At 39.2% G+C, this 18717-nt stretch overlaps 1 protein-coding gene across 3 annotated transcripts in view; it reads left to right on the top strand.

The window, feature by feature from the left end:
• The window catches only part of PLCH1 (phospholipase C, eta 1), a 254831-nt gene that overhangs the window by 136151 nt on the left and 99963 nt on the right, over nucleotides 1–18717 (top strand). For all 3 annotated transcript variants that reach the window (XM_011998057.1, XM_011998059.1, XM_011998058.1), the window contains 2 exons: nucleotides 13078–13224; nucleotides 15253–15496. In XM_011998057.1, the coding sequence (XP_011853447.1) occupies nucleotides 13078–13224; nucleotides 15253–15496 (391 nt within the window). The remainder of the gene's footprint in view (nucleotides 1–13077; nucleotides 13225–15252; nucleotides 15497–18717) is intronic.

Raw genomic sequence — 18717 nt, forward strand, 5'->3', positions numbered from 1 at the left:
TAACATAATTTCAAATTTCTTGGAAGCTTTGTTCTTTTTTAAAATTCTTTTTTCCTTATCTTTATCAGTTTGTGTTAATTTAAAACCCTTGTCTTTGAGCTCTGAAGTTTTTTCTTCTACTTGTTCTAGTCTACTGTTGAAACTTTCTGGTATATTTTGTATTTCTCTAAGTGTCTTTCATTTCCAGAAGTTGTGATTGTTTTTATTTTATTATATATATTTGTCTGGCAAATTTTCATTCATATCCTTTATGGTTTTCTTAATTTCTTTGTTTTTCACCTCTCTCTGGTATCTTCCTGAGTAGCTCAATAATAGACCTTCTGAATTCTTTTTTTCTGGCAATTAACAGATTTGTTCTTGGTTTGGATCCATTGCTGGGAACTAGTGTGATCTTTTGAGGGTGCTATAGAACCTTTTTTTGCCATAGTACCAGAATTGTTGTTTTGGTTCTTTCCTCTTTGGGTAGACTATTTCATTGGAAAGATCTGGGATTCAAGGGCTGCTGTACAGATTCTTTATTCCCATGGGGCGATTGTTTGATGTGGAGTTCTCCTGCTTCCCCTAGGGGTGGGGCTTCCTGAGAGTTGGACTGCAGTGATTCTTATTGCTCTTCTGGGTCTAGCCACCCAGTGGGGCAGCAGGCTCTGGGATGGTGCTAGGGAAAGTCTGCAAAGAGTCCTATAATGTCCTGCATCTTCATGTCTCCTAGCTGTGGATACCAGCCCTGCTTTGGTGGAGGTAGCAGAGGAATGAAGTAGACTCTGTGAGATTCGTTGCTTGTAGTTTAGTGCGCTGGTTTTCTTGAATGCTGGTTATGGTGGCAGTGAAATCGTCATGTAGACATACTCAGGACCTCTGGTTAGCCAGTATGTTGCATGCAATGAAATTTGCTGTTGTTTTCTCTTTCCTGGGAGCAGGGTTATTCTGTCTTGAGTTGCTGTAATTGCTTCAGTTGGTTGACCTCCAGTCAGGAGGTGGCACTTTCAAGAGAGCACCAGCTGCAGTAGTAGAAAGAGGATATAAGCTTGCCCTAAGTTGACCAGGATAAATGTTCTGGTTTCTCCAGTGATGGGCAGGGCCATAAAGTTTCCAAGACTTTATGTCTTTTGTGTTTAGCGACCTGGGCAGATAGAGAAATACCATCCAGTGGGGGCAGGATTCGGCGGGTCTGAGCTCAGATTCTCCTTGGGTGGGACTTGCTGAGGCTGCTGTGTGGCATGGTCAATGGAATTATGTTCCAAGAGTGATTACGGCTGCCTCTGCTGCATCATACAGGTTTCCAGAGAAGTGAGGGAAAGCTGGCAGTGACAGGCCTCACACAGCTTTCATGAAGCTAGGGAGCTGGTTTCCAGAGAAGTGGGGGGAAACTAGCAGTGACAGGTCTCCCTCAGCTCCCATGCAGCTTCATGCAGTTTATACGCGGGCAGTCTATGTACTAGGCTCAGACCTTGCTGCAGGCTACAAGCCTCCTCGTTGAGAAAGCAAGCACAGCTTTCAGGCCTCGCCTCTTCCTGCCTGCTCACACTGTCAGCCATGGCTCCTGCAGCAATTTCTGTTTTTCCCTCCAGATTCTGCTCAAGAAAATTCATGCTCAGTCGAAATTATTACAAAGTTCAGCTAGAAGTTTCTTTCACCCTGTAACCCCCTCCCTAGTTCTGTGGGATCCCTTCCCCAAGGACCCCTGTTAGATAAAGTAAGAATGGCTTCCCTAGTCTGGAGCTGGGGACTAGGAGTGCCTACAGGGCTGTTCCTGCTGCTGCTTCTACTTCAATATTTTGCTTGGCTCGCTAAAATCTATTTCAGCTCTAGGTAAAGTTAATTCCTTCTCCTATAATCTGAATTTTCAGGTTCCCCAGGGTACATATGTGTTCAAAGGAAGGTTTTCTCCTCTTATACTTTGGGAACTCAGTTTTTTTGCTGTCTCGTGGAATTTGCAGAGTGAGCTGTTTCTTCTACAGGATCTGTGAACCCTTGCTCTTCCTGGCACATTCCTGCAGTGGTTCTTGGAGCAGAAGTTCACAGTGTGAGTCTCCGTACTCTGTCCTGTCCATCCAAATGGTAGCTGCATCTTAGTCCTGACTTCTATCTGCCATTTTTCTTCCCAAATGCCTAAATTTTGAAGATATTTTTATTAATAATCTTTAAATAAAACAGAGACTTATGCGTGTAATCCTAGCACTCTGGGAGGCTGAGGCAGGTAGATCGCTTGAGCCCAGGAGTTTGAGACCAGCCTGGCCAACATGGTGAAACCCTGTCTTTATGAAAAAGTACAAAAATTAGCCAGGTGTGGTGGTGTGCACCTGTACTCCCAGCTACTCAGAAAGCTAAGGTGGAAGGATCACCTGAGCCCAGGGAGGTTGAGGCTTCAGTGAGCTGTGATCACACCAGTGCGCTCCAGCCTGGGTGACATGCTGTCTCAAAAGAAAAAAAGAAAATACACATTATATTTATTTACTAAAGATTACTATAATAAAAAACCTAAAATGCATTCATGGGTTTTTTTTTTAACAAAACATATTATTTAAGTACTTATTTTTCTTTAAGCGAATTTGTTAGGGCTGTTTTATATAAATATCATACAAGCAACACATATAAATACACAGACAAACAGAAGTAGATCTGTTATTAGAGTAATACATTTTTTATTTGCCAGTTTTTAAGTTTCTCTTTCCCATTTTAGACCATCAGTCTCTTGATTACTTGCTTCCTGCCCTAAACAGTGGTCAGCTGGGCAACTCTAAATTTGCATTTTTAAGAGGGCAACGCTTAGATCAAACAAGATAGAGGATTTACATCTTATTCAAACCAAGAAAAAATGATGTGACTTAAAGTTCACACCATTTTAGCCAGGAAAAGCAGACACTCTTACACATGGAGATTTCTTTAAAATTTAAAGATGTGAGTTTTTAAATTGTATTATTGGCTTTAGGGTGAAGCCTTTTAAGGAACAGGGTGAGGAAGAAGTCAGTTTCTAGGGCATAATAAACAGGCACAACTGGAAGGTAAAACAAACCACCAGGGATTGAAGATCCCATTTACATACTGAATCCTGGGTTCTCAAAAAGATGGAAACTCAACCGGATGAGGCATTATAGCGCTTCCACAGTGTATCTCATTGCAAAGACATTTTTCCAAGGCTGGTAGGTAACCCAATGGCAATCAGCCCACTCTGTTGTCAACCTGTTCCCCCATTCAATACCTTCTTCATGCCCAAGAGCATGCTTTTCTTATCTAAATGTCCAAAGAAAGGAGTATTTTCTTATAAGCAACTGCCACTTATAGTGAATGGTTATTACTACAGAGCAATAGTAAACATGTATTTCCTACATAGCTAATCATATACCAAGGCTAAAATATATCTCTAAAAGTATATTTCTTTACCTAGCTATTACACACCAAGGCTAAAAGTTTGCTCATAATGCAGAGTTATTTTTGGTGCTCCCCAAAGTAAAAAAGATCGGTGATACAATGCAAAACAGAGCAAAGTCTTAGATTTTGAGCAGATCTGTCCATTTACAGTTCTTGGGGTTCCATGAGGAAAGCAGAATTTTTTCCTAAAACGGGATCTCCTCCTCTGTTTTTCCTAAGGAGTCCCAGGCTGTCAGAAATTACCTTAGGTCCTGGCTTGTGGGCATCAAGGGTAGCAAGAAGACGGAAGTAAATGGAGAAACAATTGAGTGGACTGAGAAGAAAACATTTTTTCCTCAAAAAACAAGATTCAAGAAGAGAAAAAGGCATAAAGCCCTTTTGAATATATGTATAGCTTTGATATCTGTTTTTAATTAAGCTGACTTTTACTTCTAGAGCCCTTTTTTCTCAAAAAAAGATTATTTAAAATCCCTCTTGACCAGCTAGAGCTGGGACAAACAGCTGACACCCTTGGCTTTTAAGCCCTCTTTTCCCCCCACTTCCTCTGACAAAGATATTTTCCCAAGTGAAACCAGTAAGCCTTGACTTAGGTTATGAGTTAGCTGCAGATGCATGAGGTGTCTCCAAAGGGAGGGCAAGTGGTTTGTACAAGGTCTAGAATCACCCCAAACGTAGCTCAGAGAAGAGAAAATTCAACACAGGAAGTTAGAAGTTGTTCATAGAGGGGGAAAAAAATCAATAAATGGCAAAGGTCACACAAATAACAGACCAGAAAGGACTCATTCTCTAAGCCAGCAGTTGAACTCAGGCTGCCACTGTGAAAGGGCAGAGCCTCCGCTACTGAGCTTTAGTATGGGGCAGTTGCCATTATTTTTCCCAGAAGGAGCTAGAGCAGGCATTTTCGGGCTTGAAAAGGATTTTAACTGCGTAAGATGATTTTTAATGCTAACGATGACATTATAATGCATCCTTCTTTTAATTTAAACCTTTAAAAAATTGTTGAGAATAAGAGATTGCTAAAGTCGTTTTTGTTTTAATGGTGTACTTAGTTCTAATAGTGACTCAATCCTAAAGTTCTTTAAAGCCAAATGGTAATTTTTCAGATTTTTTTTTTTAATCATACAAGCAAGAGGTATTTCTAGAGAGGAGGTAGCGGAAGCATTTCCATGATCCCCAAGAATTTACTCTCAGAAATGGGCTTAAGGTAGCATGAGAACTTTTAAGACAAAACTCATCCAAGGGCTTGACACATTTGGACTAAGTGTGCTGACTCCTTTCAGACTAGCCACTGGACGTGAATCTGAAAATTCCCACCCTCCAAGTGGTGGAGACAAAGAGAGAGTACCTCTGTGTGGTCACAGGGTCATGCTCCCTAGGACATAAATCGAGGGAAACCTCCTTCAGTTTTTGTCTCAGGGACCCAAAGCAAAGTCTGTAACTGACCAGTCTGCCGGGCCAGCTTGAATGGCAGGAGTCCTAGGCCCGCGTTTTATCCAGTGGAATGCTCTCCATGACAGAATGACACAGAGAGACAAATTCATAGCACAAAGTACACCAGATTCGCTACAATCTAAGACTTGTCACACTAATCCTTTTTATCATTAATTAAAACCTTGCAGAGGAGGCAAACAGTGATTTTTATCAGTCTCTTAACCAGTTTGCACAGAGAGAGGCCAGAAGCCTGGCTAGCAGGACATTCTTATCTTTCACTTGCCAGGGTTTAGGGTCTCTTTTCTCTGAGTGGCTTTGGTGACCCTACTCGCCACTACATTGTTATGAATTTTTAATATTTCATTTTGTTTCCCATGAGTATGGAAAACATGGAACAGACACAATTGTTACATATAAAATAGACATCATTAAAAAAGAAAGTGTTATGTGGAAGGGTTTAATACAAATAGCAAAAAGGTCTGATATTTAACAAATTACTGATTAATTCTTTTCACCCTTTCTTTGAGCTAATTCTCCTCATTTGTATTTATCAAGTTTATAAACATATTGACTGTGTACATGCAAGGTTTGCAAACAGTTTTCAAACTGTTAACCAATTAGTTTTTAAAAGCCTTTTAAATAATCTTGTCTTCTCCACAGGAATGATTTAGGCAATGAAAAAAAATTAACAAACTCCACATTGTTCTTTAGTGGGAAGAATCATGACTTAATAAGAGTGAAGCACTCAATGGTTGTTTGTAAGCACATTTATTCATAAGCTCATATTATTTGACTTTAAGGCCTTACTACTGGCAAAGAATAGCTTTTTAAGTGAAGCCATTTGCTGTGAAGAGCAGTTTTATATAAATAAACTATAATTAGTTTATATATCATATATATTTATTTATATAAACTACTCTTCACAGGGAATAGCTTTACTTAATATTTTATTGGTTGGTTGATGGAGACCAGGGTCTTGCTCTATGTCCTAGACTGGAGTGCAATGGTGCAATCACAGCTCACCACAGCCTCAACCTCCTGGGCTCAAGAGAGCCTCTCATCTTAGCCTCCTGAGTAGCTGGGACTCTGGGTGTGTGCCACCAGACCTGGCTAATTTTTAAAATTTTTTGTAGAGACCAGGTCTCCCTACGTGGCCCTGGCTGTTCTTGAACTCATGGGCACAAGTGATCCTCTTGCTTTGGCCTTCTAAAGTGCTGGGGATTACAGGTGTGAGCCAACGCACCCAGCCAAGCAGTTATGTTTTATATGGAGATCATTTTTAAAAAATCCTCTCTCTGGTAAGACATCCAGATGTTAATCTTTTTTCTTTAAAATTATTGTAAAAGGCTTTCAAAGGAACTGGAATTTTTTCTCATTGAAAGATAAAATAACATTTATGAAAGCTATATCAGCTGTTTTATAAACTCACAGAACATAGAGAAAAATGCCTTTTTAGGTTGAGGAAAGTAGGGTATTCAGTTACCTTCTGAAGTTCACACAGCCAGTGACAGAGCCCAGACCAGAACTCTGTTTGCTCCATTCTTTGTGCCCACAAAACTGTGGGCAGACGCTGTTATCAAGTTGCTGTGCTGTAAACTAGATCTCTCAGCACCTGCTGTGTACCAAGTCCCAAAATAAGTGTTGGGTTGCTGCTGAGAATTAAACGAATATACCCTTCACTTCTGCCCTGATGGTTTTAGGAAATCTCCCTTTCCTTACTTTTTGACAAACATTACCTGCATCATTTTGCACTTTTTCCACATAGAAATGAAATTGTTTCCAGAAGCTAATCTCTTTCAGTTACTCAGATTTACTCTAATCTGTGGAAGCTGGCAGGAAATCAGTTCACATTTTTCATGTAACTTTTTACTGAAAAGATTGTCTTGCAAAGGACCTGGGCTTTGTTGTTGTTGTTATTTTTGTACCTGCTAATTCACAGTTTAGTGATCAGTGTCCCAGAATAGATGTGTTCACAAAAGAGTGCAAATGATATTCTTATATGACCCTAATCTCGGTGTATGGTCATGACTCTGTATGTAAAAATCTGTCTCAAGGTGTCTTTTGTAGCAAAGAATGATCGGGGCACCAAGTGTGCATATTACTGCTAGAAGTGATTTTGCCTGTTGGTCCTTTCAAAGGCTAGAACAAGGAAATACATATATGCAGGTAAATAAAAACATACACATATATACAAACATGCAAATATACACATGCACAAATATGTATATGTGTGTGTGTGTAGATTACTTTCTGGTTATACATTTATAGTCATGTGCCACATAATGACATTTCAGTAAATAATGGACCACATATATGACAGTGGTTCCCAAGAGATTATAATACCATATTTTTATTGTACCTTTTCTATGTTTTCTTACAATTACCTATAGTATTCAGCACAGTAGCATGTTGTACAGGTTTGTAGCCTAGGAGCTGTAGCTTATACCATACAGCCTAGATGTGCAATAGGCTGTGCAATCTAGGTCTGTGTAAATACACTCTATGATGTTCACACAATGACGAACTTCCCTAATGACACATTTCTCAGAATGCATCCTTGCCCTGAAGAGATGCAGGACTGTGTTACTTTCTGTTTTGTTCCCCTTTCCACTCTTACTGATTTAATTTTAAGTATGTGGGATACTAAGAGTGATGTCATTCCCTTTCTTATCCTTTCTACTTGATTTTCTCTCATTCTTACAGGTAACAAGGGCCATTGTTTTCTGATTTATTCTTCTTGAGTTTATTTTTGTAATGACAAGCAGGTATTTGTATATTTAAAAAATTTCCCATTCTTTTCTTACACAAAAGATATCATACTATATGTGCCTATTCATACGTTTTCTTATTGAAACATCCTGGAAGTTACTCCATATCAGTTCATAGAGATCTTCCTCATTATCTTTTACACTTACATAGTACTCGGTTGTTTATTTTACTCAACCTGTCTTCTATTCAGGATAATTTTTACCCTAAGTGCCAGTGGAAGAGTTTAGCATGATGTGGCGGGACTGGAGGAATGAAAAGAAGATAAGAAACAACATAGTCATCATAGGAAACTCAAAAACATTATGCTAAGTGAAAGGCCAAGCACAAAATACCACATATGATATGATTTTATTTATATGAACTCTCCAGGAAAGGCCCATTTATTGAGATAGAAAGTAGGTCAGTGGTTGTCCAGGACTGTGGTAAAAATGGGGACTGACTGTAAATGGGCATGAGGGATAATGGAAACGTTGTATGATTAGACTGTCACACAACTCTGGAAATAAACTAAAGTCAGTGAATTGTACATTTAAAACAGTTGAATTTTATTGCATGTCAATGACACCTCAGTAAAGCTGTAAAAAAAAAAAAATCAGCATCATGTGGCATGTATGACGTTCCTAACAGAATGTGATTATTTCTGATTCAAACATAATTTGAAGAATTAAACCTTCTTAGATGTCATATATACTTGGTTGAAATCTTGGAAACCTTCCTCCAAATAATATATAGTAATCATATATGTGTATATGTATATCCAAATGACATATACTAATCATGTATACGTATATATGTATTATCATATATGTATATAGCCAAGCGATATACACATATATAACATAAATGATGTTAATATGTTACTTCAAATCTGAAGTATATTTTTTTTTACAGCATTTTCTGCTTGAGGGATTTAGTGACCTTATAGCCCCTAAGGAAATTTACTTATATTAAACTGCTTGTGGCAGAAAGGATTGATTTAATTCTTTTAAAAAATTGAATTCTTAAAGACCTTGTAGACCACATTATTATGCCTTTTCTTTTATTGATGGGACTCTATTAAGAGTTTTAAAACTCTAGTTATGTAATAAAGTTAGGAATATAGTCTTCAACTCATCTCTTCTGCTCTTTAAATATTTATCCTACTCTGTTAGGCAGCCATTAAAATGATAATTATTAAGACTCTGTAGAAACATGGAAAGCTGTTATAATACAAATGAAAAAAGCAGAGTGCCAAATGGCTTAACTATCACAATTTCAACCAGTGCAACACATTTGTATACATGTGAAGGTCTAGAGCATAACACTATGTGATGGGCTGGTAGGTGTTTCTCCCTTAATATTCTTGGATGTTGCCGTATTGTATCCAAATAAACTTATTTTTTAGCTATGTTAAGGGTATCATACAGGAGAATGTAGAATCAAAGGGATAGTGCACATATTGGCAGCTGCCGGAATTTGTCACCTGCATTTGCAGACTTTTCTCAGAGAAACTTGAGCACTGGAAATGTGTGTGATGAAGTTAAATCATTCTAAGTCACTAGAACTCTTCCCTTGTTTACCTGTGGGCAAAGCCATTCTTATTCTCTTTTATGGAGTCTACCAATAGAGCATGGGTGGACAATGATTTTTAGGGGTGGTAACTGTTGTTAATCATTCCTGTTGGAGGCAGACTAGGAAGAAATTGGCTTGTGCTGACACGTGAATGATCTAGATGAGACTGGAAGAATAGTTTGTCTGTATTGTTGGTGACTTTTACCCACTGGAATGAGTTGCAAAGAGTTATTGAGGGTGCTTCATCTCTGGTTAGCTTTATAATTACAAGGGATTGTCAACTGTCTTGTTTGGGGAAGGGAAAAGTAGGTTAGATGACTCTCAAGATTTCAGTGGACTTGATTTTTCAGTTTACCTCTATCCAGATGGCTTTTCTATGTGATAGGGAGCAATCAAGTAGAAAGCATAAAGCAGCTACATAAACAATTTAAGATGCATATTGTTTCAGATTTAGGGTCTCATAGAAATCGTATTATATGATTTATATGATTTTATGCTAAAACAATGTGCAGATACACCGTTCCTGTTAAAATGTTGAGCTGTTATAGCCATGGCAGTTCCATTTCGGGGAAAGGAAAAGGAGCTGAGAAAGAAAGGGATTGTGAACAAAGCAGAGGACCCTGTGTCAGATACATAGTCAGTGCTTGCTGTTAGATCTCTGATAATATAGTTAACTCGGTTTTCCACTCTGGCTTAAACAATTTATTTTATTCTCTCTTCCCAAGGAAACATCTTCCTAAATTATATTTTTTAGCCAGCCAATCCTTTGCACAGATATATGTAGTGAGCCTCTCATTGCCAGTGGATCAAAATCTTAACCAGCATCCCCAGTCCCCCTACAACCTAGTTTTATCTAGCTCATGGAATCATACATTCTATCAGTTCCCTTTTGAATCGCTCTTCCAAAGATAGAGGCTCATCTTTTCTCTTTTCTCTGATCATACTTTACTCATACCCTTTCCTATCCCCAAGTCTTCATTGATGGTGTCTTATTACTACATTTCTCCCCATTCCAGCCTACTCTATTCTCTTTTTCTTTGGCCTCCCTAGTGTTTCTGTATTTACTTCTGACTGGGCATTTATTTTTAACTATTTCAATAGCAATAAAACTATAATAGTGTCTTAGTCAGCTTCAATTACTGTAACAAAATACCACAGACTGGGTAGCTTAAACAGCAGACATTTATTTCTCACAATGCTGGATGCTGAAAAGTCTAAGATCAAAGTCCCAACAGATTCATTTCCTGGTGAGGGCTGTGTTCCTGGCTTATAGGTGGCTACCTTCTTGCTGTATCTTCATATGGGGGAGTGGAGAGAGAGAGAGAGAGAGAGAGAGAGAGAAAGAGAGAATAAGAGAGATAATGGTGCCCCACTTGCATGACCTCATCTGTTTCTAATTACCACTCAAAAGACCCATCTCCAAATACCATCACACTGAGGGTTAGGACTTTGGGGACAAGACACATTCAGTCTGTTACAAATAGCTACCATTTTTAGTGTTTAGGATGTGCCAACTACTGTTTTCAGTACTTTACATGAATTGACTCATTCAATCCTTGCCTCAATTCAGGAAGTAGATAATTATTCCCATTTTATAGATAAGGAAATGAGTTACTAGCTGTATGTAGTCATACAGCTAGTAAGTGGCAGATCTGGGATTCTGTCCCAAGCTGGAACCACACTGTATTCTTCACCACAGCTCTGAATTGTCATTAATAAATATCCTTCATAGATGTTCTGTTCTCTTAAAATTTACACTCTTTAAGGTCAAACAGAAAGTCTCCTTGTTCTTTGCTTCACCTCATGAAATAGTCTTGTGCCTGGAACAGGGAGTTGGTCTATAAACATCTGTTTATTGATGTGATCTATTGTCAGTGGTCAGTGAAATTCTAATAGGTTTTTCTGGGAATTTTGGCTTGGTTGGTTTGATTTGGTGGTTTTGTCTTGATCCTTTAATTCCTCGTGTGAGATGGTTAATGTGGCTGCCAAGAATTCAAATATGTAGCTTTCATTGCCTAAAAAAATGATGCTCAGTGACCGAATATACTAATCTATGTGAAATTAAATCTCAACTTTTGTTTTGTGCTTTAAAGTAAGCATGTTAAGTTTGTGTGTTTCTTAAGTAATTTTTTTTTGTTGTTTGTTTTTTTGAGACCAAGTTTTGCTCTTGTCACCCAGGCTGGAGTGCAATGGTGTGATCTCAGCTCACTGCAACCTCCTTCTCCTGGGTTCAAGCGATTCTCCTGCCTTAACCTCCCAAGTACCTAGGATTACAGGCGCCCGCCGCCACGCCTGGCTAATTTTTTAAATTTTTAAAATGGGGTTTTTTTGAGATGGGGTTTTACCATGTTGGTCAGGCTGGTCTCAAGCTCCTGATCTCAGGTGATCCACCCGCCTTGGCCTCCCAAAGTGCTGGGATTACAGTCATGAGCCACAGCGCCCGGCCTTCTTAAGTAATATTTTTGTTATTTGGGTATTTGATATGTCAGATAAAATGAGTAAAAGCAACCTATACTTCACCTTCTTTGTAGTGTCAAATCCTGAAACTATACTTAATTTTCTGCAGTTCCTCCTTGATTTCCTTGAGGGAAGGAAAGACTACATGGAGTAAACTGTGAAGATTGGTTATGTTGAAATTACCTTTAGCAGGTACCCTGTGCATACAATGTTAAGCTGGTGGATGATATTATCTTTCCTAGTAAAGATAAAATATTTAGCTAAAAAAGCTGAAGTCTAATGTTGCTGAGGTTTGTTTATTGTGTTTCTTTTATCTGTTGTTTCTAACAGCATACTGCTTGATGAGGTAGGTACTCAGAACTAGGTATTTTGAGTGCTCTAATGGTTTATACATAAGCCTGTATATTAGTTTTAATCTTTGTGAAACAAAAGCTATTTCTGGGTGATATAATAAAAAAATATTTAGAAGGGTACTGGGTAACTTGCAGAATCAAGGGGGAAATGGGATCATTTGTCAGTCTTAGGAAGAATAAGATTTGTGACAACTGTCACGTCTTAGAGTGGCCAACTAGGAGTATCTCAGTTGTTGAATGGCTCAGTTCTGTTTTCAAGCAATGATCTGCTCAGGATTTATGTTCTTGGGAGGGAGTCAGATTTGCTCCAAGCTGAAGTCAGGTGTGTCTACTCTTTCACTTGGGGGTGATTGGCAGGCCATCAAAGGCACACAAAATGGTAGAGGAATGTTTCTAAAGGAAAAGTTGGGGTACCATTACCAGACAAAGGGAAACAGGCAAAAATAACAGATTCCTATATCCAGCAAAGTTCATCTCAAAGTAGAGTGGATTTAAATGACAGCTTTAACTTGGACTATAAGTGATTTGGATTCATTCACCAGGTTATTCCTCTAGATGGGTTATCTTAGCAGTTTAATGCATCAGCAAGTGTTTTATGGTCAACTGTGAAAAGCTGATTTTTTTCTGATTACATTTATAAAAATTTATTTAGCTATTTTCAAACATCACAAATACATAACATGAATTCATAGGTAATCATTATCCAATTTCAACAATAGTCAGCATTTTGCCAATCTTGTTTCTGTTGATTGCATTTAAAGCATTATTATAAGATACTTTTATAATTGGCTCTATAAAAACTCACAAGACTTATCATGTCTGAGAACTTACTTTAAGAACATAAATCCAAGTATCAAGTGGTCATAAGTCTCATACCAAAAAACAGAACAGAAGATAGCCCTATGAAGTAATGCATTATTTACCTGGAAGTAGATTTTATTGTTTCCTGTTAGTAAGACTTTTTACTGGCTTAAGCCTACTGAATTAATTCCTTAACAACTCACTTTTCAGATTACCTCTACCAAATTTGTTCTGGTCCTTGGAGTCTTTGCAGGTGAATCAGAGGTTTTATTTGACTCTTAAAACCTGGACACCAGTATGCCTGTGCATTGTATGATAGCTGGATACACTCTGATTTCTTTTGCAGTTGAAAGATGCATGAGTGTGATGCAGTCCGGGACACAGATGATCAAGCTGAAACGTGGAAGCAAAGGGCTTGTTCGCCTCTTTTACCTGGATGAGCACCGGACGCGCCTCCGATGGCGACCCTCCAGGAAGAGTGAGAAGGCGAAAAGTAAAACTAACCTTTGAATTCTTTGCTTGGCTTGACATAGTTATACACGGGTTATACCGAGTGGGCTCTTGAAGCTTCAGATCTGTGGAAGTTTTATACTTTTGTAAGTTTGGAGTTAGTTGATTTTGGATATCGAGAGGCAGAATAATGACCATCTTTGGGGAATTTAAATCCATAAAAGTTTTCTTGTCCATGAATACTATAAATGCTAATACTTCCCCTGTGTTGGAGACTATATATATATATATTTTAGTTAGAATATATGGTTTTACAGCCTGAGATGTTTTACATTCATATAAAAGGTGAGGGACATCATAAAGCTAATAGGCTTTAAAATGTATTACCATATTCTGAACACTATTAAGTGATTAATGAATTAACAACACCATTTGAATTTATGAAGTAAAGAAGTGTTGATGTGATTCCTACTTAAAGCTGCTTTCCCCCACACTATGTTAGTCAGCTTTCCCTAGAGAAACGCAATCAATAGGATAGACAGATAAATAGATAGATGTTTGAGAGAGGACTTAGGGGAATTGGCTCATGTGATTATGAAGGCCAAGAAGTCACATGATAGGCCACCTGCAAGCTGGAGAACCAGGGAAGCTGGTGGAGTAGCTCAGTTTGAGTCCAAAGGCCTGAGAAGCAGGGGAGATGATGGTATAATTCCAAGTCCAAGGTTGAAGGCCTGAGAACCTGGGGACCACTGATGCAAGCCCTAGAGTACAAAGGTGGCAGAACCTTGGGCTGAGGATAGGCTCATTTCCCTGTGAGTCATGTGGGAAATGAGTTGATACCAGAAAAAAATTGGTACTCTGCCATTAAGGCAGAAGTGAGGGGTAGATGGTGTATATAAATAATCAATAGGATATTCAAACTTCTGATTCCTACTGAAAAATAAACAAGCACACAGACCAAAAATAATTTATTAGTCTGAAATTATCCTTCTTGCCCTGTGCTTCAGTGATCCAAACCTTCATATTTGCTCTGCTACCTAAATAATGTTAATCTCTGTGATTCCAGCCACTCCACAATCTAGCCATTGTCTACCTTTCCAGTTTTATCTCCCATTATTCTCCCTCTTGAGCTTTCCAGTCCAGCATAAGTGGCCTGATAAGCATCCCTGGAGTGGGTCTTATGTTTCTATATCTCTTTCTGCCTCTCCTCGGGTGTCACCTTGTTCCTCTCTACTTCTCCAAGCTCTGCTCTGCCTTCACCACCTTAGCCCCATGGCATTTTCTCTAGGAATGCCAATTCCATGTAGCTCGGCTATTTGATTGTCAGAAATTCTTTTTCCTTTCACTTTTCTAATGATCTTCTAATGCATGTTGCAAAACACCAAAGTCCGCTCTAGGTCTTTGCATATTTTCTACAAATCTGTAAACTATAAATTTGACATAGTCATTGCCACCTTTTTCTACCAGTCTTTTTGCTTCAGTTGACATATCTATTTTTTTTACTGCAAATTTCAACACGTCCTGAATTATTGCCTTAGGAGAATGTTGTCAAGACAGCTCAGGCAGCACAGGTGTTATGCAGAGAAGGTTTCTAGTGGGAAACAACAGGGCCTGGGTTTCACATTTAACTTGAAACCACAACTTGCAGGCAATGAATTTTTTCATACTTATTTTTTTTTTTTTGGAGATGGAATCTTGTTCCGTCACCCAGGCTGTAGTGCAGTGGCACGATCTTGGCTCACTGCAACCTCTGCCTCCCAGGTTCAAGCAATTCTCCTGCCTCAGCTTCCCGAGTAGCTAGGACTACAGGCACCCGCCACCAAGCCCGGCTAATTTTCTTTGCATTTTAGTAGAGACGGGGTTTCACCATATTGCCCAGGCCGGTGTCGAACTCCCGAGCTCAGGCAATCTGCCCGCCTCAACCTCCCAAACTGCTCGATTACAGGCGTGAGCGCCCAACCTCATACTTATTTTTTATATTTAAAATGATTTTGCTTTTCTTGTTTCTTAGTGCATGTAAACAAGTATCTTTGCCTGCTCTATAACTGTGTGTATCTCATCTTCCTCACAGTACTTATTGATTCCATTTACAAAGTGACTGAGGGCCGGCAGTCTGAAATATTCCACAGACAAGCTGAGGGGAACTTCGACCCCAGCTGCTGCTTCACCATCTACCATGGCAACCACATGGAGTCCCTGGACCTCATCACCTCCAACCCCGAGGAGGCCCGCACTTGGATCACAGGCCTCAAGTACCTGATGGCTGGCATCAGTGATGAAGACTCCCTTGCCAAAAGGCAGAGGACCCATGACCAATATCCTTTCTAGCATTTTATTCTGAGCTCTCTCTTGCTCTCTGTGTATGCGTGTGTGCATGTGTGAAGCAAGGATTAAACTATGTTTTAATTTTTCCCATAATTTTCCTTTCTCTTTCTTTACCCTTCACACCCTTCTCTCCCCTCCTGACTCTCACTCCAAATAAATGAACACTCGAAATGTATGGAAACTTAAGCTTGTATGAACTCAGGAGCAAAATTCTTTGAAGAGACCAAATCTAGCTCCACAATCAGAGGTCTCCAAATACAGCCTCAAGTTTCCTAAGAGAGGGAAAGTGCCCATTAAGTATCATTGCCTCTTTTAAATCATAGGAGTATTCATTAACTGTAACTGGGAAAACACTGATTTGGATTAGAGAAAATCCTACTTTGTTATAAAGTCAGTTTAGTTTAACAAATACTTTGTGAGTTGCAATTAGGTACTGGGCACCGAGCTCCTTCCTGCTTTTTCTCTTTCTAACTTACAGTTTGGAAACTGAACTGATTGATACCAAAGGGGAAGTTATTTTTTACTTACTAATATTTACCCTCTCTTAATTGCTTGAGAAACTGGAATCTAAATCTCATTCTTGATTAAACCCATGCTTGTGGTCCTGCAGTGCTGACAAGATGAATGATTAATGGGGTTGGTCTGCAGGCATCCTTCTTGCTGGGATTGACTGGGCATATAGCAAGGCCTTTCTGGCCTCAGTTTCCTTATCTGTAAAGTGAGGGTATTAGGCTAGTTGACTGCTTTGGTTCCCTTCTTCACATTTTGAATGACCTTAAAATACAGGTGTCTCTGACCACGCAGGGAGTAGCGCTACTGCTTTGCTGTCATTGGAATGTGTGCCCTAATTTTTTTTCCCAGGGGTTGGTGATATATTTGTGCTGCTCGAGCTATAATCCCTCACCCAGAGTATTGTTGGAGAAGAATGGAAATAATTCAGCTCATGAAAGGATCTTGACAGTGTGAAAAGTCTGAGTTGATGAGCCGTGATGTTTTCATCAATATTCACAGCATGCAGATAAAGGCAACTGGGATTCAGAAATGAACAAAACATAAACAGGATTTAACTTTCTGTGCTTAAATCTGTTGGTTTGATTTCTAACTCTTTAACATTTGGTAAAAAACAACCAACCAAAAATACTGAATGTTTTCTGGTACAAGTATCAGAAACCATACTAACAATGCCTTAAACAATAAAGAATATTCATTTTCTCATCAACAAGAGATCTGAGATGGGGCAGTTCCAGGGTCAGCTAATTCACTGGTTCAGTGATGTTATCAGAGACCCGGGTCCTGCCATTCTCACCATGTTGGCTTGGTCTTGCAGCTGACTGCCCTTTGGTCAGAGAGAGCTGCTGCAGCTTTAGGCAGTAGCTCTAAACACAGCCCTGCACAGAGGTAGCAGAGTTTCTTCTCATAGATCTTGTTTTTGTTTTTTTTTTTTTCCAGATGGAGTCTTGCTCTGTCATCCAGGCTGGAGTGCAATGGCACGATCTCGGCTCACTGCAACCTCTGCCTCCTGGGTTCAAGCGATTCTCCTTCCTCAGCCTCTTGAGTAGCTGGGATTACAGGTGCCTGCCAACATACCCGGCTAATTTTTTTTGTATTTTTAGTAGAGACAGGGTTTCACCCTGTTAGCCAGGATGGTCTTGATCTCCTGACCTCATGATCTGCCTGCCTCCGCCTCCCAAAGTGCTGGGATTACAGGCGTGAGCCACTGTGCTCGGCCACAAATCTTTTTTTTTTTTTTTTTTTAAAGAGAAAAGAAAAACTTCCCAGAAATCCCCCAAAAGACAACTTGTCAGCATTGGCCAAAATTACTATTGCTGCCTCATTCCTAAACCAATCTCTTGCAGGAGAAATTAACTGACACGATTAAACTTTGATCTCTCCCTTTTTTTTTCACTCTTAAAAACTGAAGACTTAGGCTGGGTGCAGTGGCTCCTGGCTGTAATCACAGCACTTTAGGAGGCTGAGGTGGAAGGACCACTTGAGGCCAGGAGTTTGAGACCAGTCTGGGCAACATAGTGAGACCCCATTTTTACAAAAAATTAAAAAGATTAGCCAGGTGTGGTGACACGTGCCTGTAGTGCCATCTACTCAGGAGGCTGAGGTGGGAAGATTGCCTAAGCCCAGGAGTTGGAGGCAGCGATAAACTATGCTTACACCATTGCACTATAGCTTGGAAAGCAGAGCAAGACCCTGTCTCTTAAAAACAAAAAACTGACAAAAAGCCCCAAAGATTCTAAAGAGCTTTTGTTTACATAGGATCTGTTTATTGATACTTGTCATATTAGAGATGAAATGCGAGGCATAAAATGTGTTTATTTATAATAATAAACTCTGTTGCATGTTAACATTTTTATAACGAGTATTTTTCAAAGCAAAACATGTTAGAAAAATAGTATTGCTTCACTGTTTTACAAATCTCTTTAATGTCTGACAATAGAACACATGGTTCTCTTATCTACTACTGCATTCAGTCTGTTGCGATATGTTGTTTTGATTGAACCACATGAATAAAATCTGGCCTCAAGACATGCAGCTGGAAAAGAGGGGAACCTCATATTTATGGGGATCTCCAGGACTATACTTTGAGGACAGTTGTATTAAACCAGGATTTACCTCCCCGCATCTAGTTCCCACTCATCATTAAAGCACATGGCTTTTGGGTACCTGAACAAAATCAAAGTTGTATAGCAAGGAAGAAGGAAGAGTGGTGGCCATGGGGAAGCAACCAAATCCAGAAGCTTCTAGCCTCATCCAGTTAACTAGGACAAGTTCACAGCATTCCAGAGCCACAAGTCACTTATAGAAGTCTCTCTCATAATCCTTGAAAGAGACGAGTTAGAGATGGGCATAAATTGTCTTTTTGCTTTGTTGGTCAAAAGTTTTTTGAAGCTGATTGTCCACGTTTACTGGCACTTGAAAGTTTTCATATTCTATGGGATCCATATTCTGAAAATATGCTGTCCAGAAAGCAGGTGTACTGTGGCGCTACACAGAGAAACAATTTTATAAGAAATGTAGGAGCAGTTGATTTTTGTGTCAGTGAAGGAATAAAAGGGAAATAATAACGTACTGAATAGTAAAGAGGAAGCTGAAGTAAAAAATGAGAAAGGTTACGTTGAGTCAGGGAATAATTTTCATACAGATTTCTCAAAATTTAATAGGGTTTTAAATAATACCTTTTTTTTTTTTTTTTTTTTTG

The sequence above is a fragment of the Mandrillus leucophaeus genome, unplaced genomic scaffold (assembly GCF_000951045.1).
Source record: "Mandrillus leucophaeus isolate KB7577 unplaced genomic scaffold, Mleu.le_1.0 Scaffold554, whole genome shotgun sequence".
In the NCBI taxonomy this organism is placed as follows: Eukaryota; Metazoa; Chordata; class Mammalia; order Primates; family Cercopithecidae; genus Mandrillus; species Mandrillus leucophaeus.